The following is a 10056-nucleotide window of genomic DNA, read 5'->3' as shown; positions in this document are numbered from 1 at the left end:
GCTCACCAATAAGCATTTAAGGAAAACTTCATTGACATTGACAGTTCATATTTCTAAAAAAAAAAAAATGATTTCCCCACTGTTCGTTTTTTTTTTTTTGCCTCGTTACTTGTTGCCGTTGTGAAGTGAAGATACATGGAAAACGAGAGAGTGTCATTATTTATTATTTGAATTCTTTGTTTGTGGACGAGACGATACGAGATGAGATGATGCTAGGCCATACCAAGCCATTGAAGCGGCTGAGGGTATTCTAGGGATCTTTCGGTGTATTTATTGCTACTTTGATTTGACTAACGGCCCCGGTGTTTACATGCTCAAGTTAGAGACCCACAAACATGGCCTCCAGCATGGTTTGGATGTTTTAACACACTAAACACCTATTTCGCTTGGGTCGCATCTTCAACGCCATCGCCATCGATAGCGCTATCTATCTATCGTTCCTCAGTCTCTGCCGCTTGCTCCGCTTATCTCCCTGCCCAAAACCAAGAAGAAGTTCCATCAAACTGTTGTTTGTTTAAATGTAAATAAATCACCAAATGGCTATTTAACAATTTATTAAAACGAGAGGAGGAGAGAGAAATCCCCAAATGGATGTAACGAAATCCCTCAAAAAGCCCTTAAACAACAAACATGGCAGAGAGAAATACCTTTGAAATATAAACAAATGTCCGCATTAGGTAAATTTTCGACTGAATTGTAATTTCGATTCGTTTCTCATTTAATTTCATTTCATCCCTAGGTAGGTAGAAAAAAATCTCTCTGTCTGTCCCTCTATCGGATTCTATTTAATGTCGAACTGACGCTTCTATGGTCATACAGCGATTTGGCGGCCCAGCTGTTTGTTTTGTTACCATCCAAATCAAAATATTCATGTTTGCGGTTGTGTTTTATTTTAATGTAATAATTAATCTTTTAGCTTTGGCTTTGGCTAGTTGCTATTCCCCCCGCGCCTTTGGCTGCCCCACCGCCGCATGTCTGGAGTATGTCTTGGGGCCAACAACTGGCCATCCATCTCATCAGCCAAAGATGCTCGGCATATGTCGGCTTGTTGGCCCGCTTCTGGGACCATCCATTCGTGCCGCTCTTCATCACCAGTGTTGGCGTTTCTTAAAATTATGGAAATTAAACCAAATTTTCTCCATAAACAAAACAAAAACAAGTAAAAGCGTGCTAAGTTCGGCCGGCCGAATCTTATATACCCTCCACCATAGATCGCATTTGTCGAGTTCTTTTCCCGGCATCTCCTCTTAGGCAAAACAGGATATAAGAAAAGATTTGCTCTGCTATTAGAGCGATATCAAGATATGGTCCGGTTTGGACCATATGGAGACCTGTGTAAAATGTCAGCCACTTCGAATAAGAATTGCGCCCTTTGGGGGCTCAAGAAGTAAAATAGAGAGATCGATTTATATGGGAGCTGTATCGGGCTATAGACCGACTCAGACCATAATAAATACGTATGTTGAGGGTCATGAGAGAATCCGTCGTACAAAATTTCAGGCAAATCAGATAATAATTGCGACCTCTACCGGCTCAAGAAGTCAAGATCCCAGATCGGTTATCGGTTATAACAGCTATATCAGGTTATGAACCGATTTGAACCATACTTGGCACAGTTGTTGGATATCATAACAAAACACGTCGTGCGAAATTTTATTCCAATCGAATAAGAATTGCGCACTCTAGAGGCTCAAGTAGTCAAGACCCAAGATCGGTTTATATGGCAGCTATATCAAAACATGGACCGATATGGCCCATTTACAATACCAACCGACCTACACTAATAAGAAGTATTTGTGCAAAATTTGAAGCGGCTAGCTTTACTCCTTCAGAAGTTAGCGTGCTTTCGACAGACAGACGGACATGGTTAGATCGGCATAAAATATCGCGACGATCAAGAATATAGTATAGACCCCATAGAGTGTATGGGGTCTCAGACGAATATTTCGAGTAGTTACAAACAGAATGACGTGCTGTTATATGATTCCGAGGCACGGGTACATGTAAAAGCAGACGAGGCAGCGTTTAAGTGTTTGAAAGAAAGATTCTTCGTAAAATATATGGACAAGTTTGCGTTAGTGGAGAATATGGGCGTCGTATGAACCACGAGCTGCATGAGCTCAGAATGGATGCAGAAGCTCCACCAAAGAAGCTTTTTGAAGGCAAACACGGTGGTTCACGCGAACCGGGACGACCAAAGCCCGATGGAAAGATCAAGTGGTGGGAGAAACCTTGAAACTTGGTGTCAGAGATTTTAGAATGAGCGCAGAACACAGAGGCGCTTGGAACGTTATTCCACTTTCGGTTAATGTGACAGATGTTCTGTAATAGCCAATTAAAGTAAGTTTTTCGGTTCGGAGACCATGGATACAAGGAATGGCTCTCCTCCTTACCCTGTCACTCTCGGGATGCACACAAAATTAACGGTTGAACAACCTGGCGTACCTCTTCGGGTCAGTCACAGTTACATCGTCGTCCCGTTTAACAGAGGTCGAGAGTGACTTGGCAGTAGACCACAGCTTGCCTAAACTGGTACCTATGTTACATTGCTCCAATTGTCCCAGCCACAAATTCAGCACATGTTCGTTGACTACCCTGTTAATTTCCCGATTCAGTTCGCTTATTCTGGGGTTTTGCGGGGTCCGTGCAACGAATCCCATCACGTTCGTCTGCGAGTTCCACTGCCTGCGCCGGAAAACTGGACCGCACCTGGGGTATTTGATCGGCTGGTAAATAAAGCAAGCGACTGCTGCGTTAATGATGTCTTGGAATTTCCTCTCGGCATCTAGCACATTCGATGTGGGATGTCAGTTTACGGAAGCGGTGATTGGTGTACTCTCTGAAGCCGACCCAATCGACCTTCTTTGAATTGATAAACGTTCGGCGCTGAACGTTTATCAATCCGACTTCATGGGCAGTCGTTCGATGGTGAGAATAATGAGAAGGTAGTCTGATCCCAAAGAAATGACGGAGATCAGGGGATGCAATGGAAATGTCTGGCGAGTTGCTGCACCTCCTCGTAATCCAAGTGGAGTCTTCAATCTGCTCTGCCAAAGTTATGCCCCTCTGGTCGTTACCTAGGGGAGAATGTCATGAAACGTGAGTGATGTACATTAAAGTCTCCTAGAACCAGACTATTATGGGCCAGACATGTGCCCACTTATATCGGGCTTGTAAGCTTGACCATTGACTGGGTAACAACTACCAACAAGCGACAAGAAGGCGCAGCGGAGCGGGTCCGGTTCAGCTAGTGATCTGTAAAAATAAAATTTCATAAAGTCATGAAGTAAAAAATTTTAAAGTATATTTTGTGGCCATTGGCAACACTGTTCATGATATACGAAATGCGGTTTATTGGATGGAATTGATTCATCTTTCTCGGAAAGATTGTCATTTTCCGTTTCGAATGAACGTCACTGCCGATACTGATACCGATATGGCCAACACCAACGAGCCCAACGATCATGGCCAAAAGACCAATGGGGAAGTAATGGACATGGCCAGTTTTAAATTTCAACGCAACAAGTATTTTCCAGGGGACGGTGTTAATGTTGAAAATGGTGCTGGTGCTGGTGGTGATGCTATTGCTGCGAACCAACCGACTGACTGACTGGCGGGGCAATATTTATTGTGATTTTATTTCGTATTCAAATTTATGTACGCGTTTGTCCGGAATGAGTGGAGCAACATCAAAGGGGGGTTGTCTGGTTTCATTATTAATTGGAACATTAAAAGTTAAATATTTGTTCGGCAGCATCATAGTCGAATCGAGCGATCAGCCAAGATTTATTTTTATTTAAGAGTCGAAAGAGAAATTTCGAAATTTCAGCGCTTCTCTGCGATGATGGCGATGGCAAGGGAGAAGGGCCCCCTTTCCTGTTGTTGTTTCTGTGTAGTGCTGTTATAAATAAGGTGATAAACGGTTTCCAAATTAACGATTTGGATGAGTCAAATCTTTCGATATGCTGACTCTGTCCATGCCTTTGTCGTTGCTTGGCTAGTTCTCTTTGGCTATCTGGTCTGCTACATTATCTTAACGACGTTATGTAGTCATGTGGTCAGAAGAGTCATTAGAATGCCGTCGTTTGGAAAATGTTTGCTGCCCGCTTAAAGATTTCTCTGAGCGATAAACAAAAAAATTTGTCAAAAAATTATTAAAAACTGTCCAAGCTAGACTTTATGGCCATGGCCACCCGATGAAATACCGTGGAGAGAAAATTATGTGCTGATGAAGTGTGCCAATTCAAGCCAGAAGGTAAATGCGATTTGACTGCTAATCGAATACGATCATCTGCATAATGCGATCCCGAAGAAGAAGAACTCCAATAAGAATGAAAGAAACCTTTGGTCGTTGATCAATTTTGGCTTTTCTTGAAGGCATAAACGGAAGATTATCGCTGCTTAATGATCCAGGTGCAGAAATTGAAAGCACAAATGATTTATGTAAACCACCCAAGAAGTGAGTCTAACTCTTCTCAGTGCCATGGAGAAAGACCAGTAGTTGGTTGATCGATTGATTGCACCCAAGGGGCTTCAAAATATAACTGTCTTAATTCTTAAGGCAATTGGGTTTTCCATTTTTTGTTTGTTTGCCTGTTTGAGACTAGAGCCATAAAACGTAGGATGCAACATTTCGTAGCTTAGGTCAGTTATGATGCAGTTACAGATTTTCGATTTTCACCCAAAATGTTGTCAAATGTCGTCTAATGATGGGATGGGAGACTTGACAAACTTCACTAAGGTTTCTCATCGTATACTTGAGACGACATTGGTTCAAAACGAAATCCTAATCCAAGAAAAAAATGGGAATAGGGAAGTTATAGAGCAACAGCTCCAATCTAAAGCAGCGAAGAGAAACGGGGACTACATTGAAGAGCCAGAGAACTGATTGCCGTTGGAAAATGTATTTGCTATCTGAAGGGGGATAAACGTCTTTTCAACCTTACCAATTCAATATATGATTTCCATTGAAAATTTTTTATAAATCATCCGCTTTTGCTGTAATTTTTATTTTGGTTCTGTAGTGAGTGGTGTAGGCGGTTTGAATTTATTTTAAACACTTTATTTATTTGTTTCTTTTATTTTTACACTCATTGAGCTCGTGTTAGCTTCTCTTCTTCACAGGTGTCCGACTTAGATTTCTTTTGAAACACAGAGCATAATCAAAATGTAAATCGATAACAAACAGAAGCATAAGTTGTTATCGTCAATAATTAGGCTATCGACATAATTACATGGTATAAGGTGCTTAGGTACTACTACTTATATACTATAGGCTATTTACAGAATTACATGGTATAAGCTATTTAGGTACTACTTGTATACTACAATTCGGCCGTCCTGACAATAAGAATCACCCGATTCTTTGCCTTTACATTTTCAAACCTGTCTAACGTAATTTCTTATTGCCCTGAAACCAGTGTTTGATGTTATGGGCAGCCCAAGTACCCTTGTACGGTATTCTACTCTGTTGGAAACCATCTACGTCCTCCAGTATATATCGATCGTTTTCCAAAACTTCTGTTATCTTATACGGACCTTTATACTTCGGAATCAATTTCCTCGCCACGCCCGTGCTAACATCAAAATTCTTTATCACAACATAGTCTCCTTTCTTATACGCAACTGGACATTTCCGTCGACGGTTTACAAGTAGTTCGTTGTATGCCTGCGCCTGTACCTCTTTCTCATGAGCTTTATCTCTGACTTCTTCAACATTTCTATAGTCTTCCTCCATAATATTCTCCTTAATACCATCTAAAACATTTCCTTTTTGATTCACTCCAAACAACATCACGCTTGGATGTTCATCGATCATTCTATGCCTAGTATTGTTCAAACTGAATTCAACCGACTCTATAACGTCCTCCCAAGATCTACTATTCCCACTGTCTGCTAGTTTCGCTATCATTGGGCCAAGATTCCTATTTACCCTTTCAACTTGCCCATTAGCCTGTGGCGAACCAGTAGCAATCAGGATATGACGAATGTCATTCCCCTCCAAAAATGTCGCAAAATCTTTCGACGTAAAACTAGAACCTCTGTCTGATATTATACACGTTGGCCTACTGTAGTATCTAAAATATTCACGAAGTGCTTTAATCACCTCATTCGTTGCTGTAGTCTTCGTAGGGTACAATTTCACATACTTCGAGCACGCATCTACAACTACTAGCAAATGTTTCTTCGAGCTGCCTCTATCTATTGGTCCATAATGGTCGATATGTAACATCTGAAAAGGCCTTTCTGGTTTCGGTATGTTATGGATGTAACCCTCTACTTTACCACCTTTACTCGAAAATACTATGCATCTCAAACAATTCCTGATGTGTTCGCATACTTTCTTCCTAATTTGCGGGAACCAATAAGTTTTTTCTATCAATTCTACAACTTTACTTATACCAACATGACCCATCTCATCATGATAGTGATATATAACATGGGATTCCATTGCCTCAGGCACATAAAATAGCTGTCTTTTCTTGTCTATTTTCTTATAAAGCACACCATTTCTCATCTCATAATATTTGTGTTCTGTGTTCTGCAATTGGTCTTTCAACTTAACAATCTTGGGGTCTCTATTTTGGCAAATTACTAAATTCTCTTCTAAGGTGTTAGTCTCTATCACCATTACTTCCTGGCACCTACTCAAAGCATCTACATGCTGCATACGTTTTCCGGTGCGATGCTCGACGACATAATCAAAGTTCTGCATCTCTAGTGCCCACCTGGCGATTCGTGGATTCAACTCTCTCTTATTCAACGTCATTGTAAGTGAGTTGCAGTCTGTTATTATTTTGAAATGCCTTCCATGCAAATACACGCGAAATCTCCTCAATGCATAAATTATGGCCAAAGTCTCCAGTTCGTAACTATGGAATTTCGACTCAGCTTCCGTAGCCCTTTTCGAAAAATAAAACACTGGATGCCATTTTCCATCATCGCTCTTCTGAACCAAAATAGCCCCAAATCCTAAGGCACTTGCGTCGCAATGAAGCTCCGTTATGGCTGACGGATTAAACAATGCTAACACAGGCGATTCGACAAGTTTCGTCTTCAACGTATCAAAAGCCTTCAATTCCTCGCATCCGATTTCAAATTTTCTATCCTTCTTTGTCAAATCATGTAAGGGTTTGGCTATCATGGAAAAATCTTTAATAAAACGTCTAAAATAAGAGCATAACCCCAAAAAACTTCGAAGAGAGTGTACTTTGTCCGGCAATGGAAAATTCCTTATCGCCTCTATACCTTTATCATCTGCACTTATACCTAAAGAATCTATTTTATACCCTAAGTATTTCACACTAGTTCGTAAAAATTCACATTTGTCTAACCTTAATTCCAATTTGTTCCTTACAATTCGTCTCATAACTTCTTCGATAATAGCAAGATGTTCAGTCATGTCCCCCGATGCTATTAGAATATCATCCAGATAAAGTATAACTTTTCCTTGCCTAACTAAATCCGCAAAAATTCTATTGACAAACATTTGAAATACCGACGGAGCGTTTTTTAGCCCAAAAGGCATTCTTAAAAATTCAAATTGTCCTAAAGGTGTTATAAATGACGTATACTTTACAGAATCTTGATGCATGTGGACATGGAAAAACCCATTTTGCAAGTCCAATTTAGTGAAAATTGTCTTGCCAACTAAAGTGTCCAGTAAATCATCTATTAAAGGTATGGGGTAATTGTGCTTCGCAGTATTTTTGTTCAAGTTACGGAAGTCCACACACATTCTCAATTCTCCTGTCTTCTTGCGTACTAAAACTATGGGCGAAGCAAATTCCGATTCACTAATTCTAATTATCCCCTTTTCCAAATAATCGTCTAAAATGTTCTGAAGTTCATTCTTCTCAGCATACGACAGTCTACGAGGAGGACAATGAAAAGGTTTCACATTTTCCAAAACTAGTTTCATTTCACATTTCACATCCGGTTCCAACGGCCGTAACATTTCAACATAAGTGGAACGAAAAATATCTTCTAATTTCTCTTTAAATTCATGTTTTAAATCGTTCCCAGTCTTAAGATCTAAATCGCTCATATTCGGGCTTACATCTATCGACATAATCATTTTACTGAATTTCTCTTCCTCTTCATAATAATCTATAGTAATATCGTTGTCATAATTTTTAACAGTAACATCTGAATCTGGCTCACCTAAAATTATTGTACTATTTGTCTTTGACAGAAAATCTCGGCCCAATATTACAGAATACTTCATAGAATCTTTGTCAACCACGATCAATTCAAATTTCATTTTTTTATTAAGTACTTCAATGTAACAAAAACATTTTCCATGTATTTTCAATTTAGAATTGTTTATGCCATAAAATGAAAAATTATTAAATTCAAAAGTCTGTACTTCATTCGGTAAAACATCTTGTCTTATCATACTGATCGGGCTACCAGAGTCTATCAGGCATTCTAAAGTAAATTTAAAATTATTATTAAATAATGGACTAAAATTAAACAATCTTACATAATGGTTCATTTTCTCATCGTTCTTCTTCTTATTTAATTCACAATCGCTGACCATATGCTCTTCGCTGCCACACGCATAGCACGTCCCAGGCTGTCGACGAGGTTTGCTGCAGTCGGCTGCATAATGACCTACGCTGTTGCAGTTATAACAACGAACGCCGACTCTCGTTGTTGGTTGTTTACCTTCTGTATTTTCTTTATTTTTCTGTGTTGTTTGTTGGGCTGTTGATGGTTTGCTTAACTTAACATTTGCAAGTGACTTCAACAAGTCGTCGGTACTTGTGTGTTGTTGCAAAGACATTTGCATGCGTATCTGTATATTTGGTATACCATCCACTATGTACTCCACTAATTCATCTTCATCTAAAGAGAGCTTGCTTGCCAACATTATTTTGTCATTACAGTAGTCAGTAAAATGTTCACCATAACTCCATTTACGGCGCTCAAAATTTCTGCGAAGCTCTAATTTTGTTTCTTTGGTGCCGAACATCAAGCAGAATTGTTGAAAAAGTTCATCAAGATTTTCGTCTGAAGTGTTTCGTCGCGAGTGTAGCCATACCTGCGCTCTGCCAATCAACTTTGTTGCGAACAATGCTCTCAACATGTTGTCAGACAACATGTATGTCTTTTGAATATCACGCAGCTGGGTAACCCAAAATGTGCCATCGGTTTTACCATCATAATTTGAGATAAAGTTGCTTACCAAGCTAAGAGAAATACCAGCAGCTGCAGACTGCTCAGCTGCAGACTGCTCAGCTGCGCAATCAACTGATCTCAACATTTGGTTCTCTTTGCGTAAGAGTTCTTGTTCACGTTTTAGCAACTCATTCTCTTTTTTCAATAGCTCCATTTCTTTTTCTTTCAGTGACGCCTCCAAAGTAAATTCTGCACTGCGGAAGTTGTTGTAGTTGTTTACTCGTCGGTCAAATCTGCCACTTAATATCTCTTCGTTGGGGTTCGAAGTGTGCTGCAATTTGTGTTTTTCTTTTTCTGGAGTTCGTTGGTTTTTGTTGTTGTTCGGAATATTTTCGGTTGTCATAACTTTTGTGTCTGCATTGTCGTTCTTACTTGTGCCCTCTAATTTTGCGGTATTCTTTACATTTTCACTTGCCTGTAGATTTTCTTTATGTACCACTGACTGTCCTCCATCGACAGTCAAATGTTTTTGGATAACGGTACTGTCGTATTCTTTTGTTGTTTCCACCTCTATCATTTTTGTGAGTTCCTCTTTAGGCACATCTTTTAAACGAAGAACCAACTGCCGTTTTGTTCCGTCTGTAGACAAAAAAAATTCCTGCACAAAGCCTGCAATGTTGTTAAAGACAATTCTTCTTCCATGAATTCCATTTTTTCGCAGGGAAAAAAAAAATTCTCTAATATCCCACTTCTGAGTTTGTAGTGAGTGGTGTAGGCGGTTTGAATTTATTTTAAACACTTTATTTATTTGTTTCTTTTATTTTTACACTCATTGAGCTCGTGTTAGCTTCTCTTCTTCACAGGTGTCCGACTTAGATTTCTTTTGAAACACAGAGCATAATCAAAATGTAAATCGATAACAAACAGAAGCAT

The 10056-nt window shown here is 39.6% G+C and overlaps 1 protein-coding gene across 1 annotated transcript; it reads right to left on the bottom strand.

Annotated features, from left to right (window-relative positions):
* Positions 1–8251: 8251 nt before the first annotated feature.
* LOC131995015 (uncharacterized) lies at positions 8252–9700 on the bottom strand. The gene is made up of 2 exons (XM_059362544.1): positions 8486–9700; positions 8252–8430 (listed from the first exon to the last, which is right to left on the bottom strand). The coding sequence occupies exons 1-2, from the start codon at positions 9698–9700 to the stop codon at positions 8422–8424; spliced, it is 1224 nt and encodes a 407-aa protein (XP_059218527.1). The 3' UTR covers positions 8252–8421.
* Positions 9701–10056: the final 356 nt, after the last annotated feature.

Source organism: Stomoxys calcitrans, chromosome 1 (genome assembly GCF_963082655.1).
Source record: "Stomoxys calcitrans chromosome 1, idStoCalc2.1, whole genome shotgun sequence".
In the NCBI taxonomy this organism is placed as follows: Eukaryota; Metazoa; Arthropoda; class Insecta; order Diptera; family Muscidae; genus Stomoxys; species Stomoxys calcitrans.
The sequence above is the reverse complement of the archived record's forward strand: the minus strand, read 5'-3'. Positions and strand labels throughout refer to the sequence as shown.

Excerpts from the sequence above, each read along its gene's own strand:
- LOC131995015 (XM_059362544.1), bottom strand. The coding sequence starts at position 9,700 with ATGATAGAGGTGGAAACAACAAAAGAATACGACAGTACCGTTATCCAA.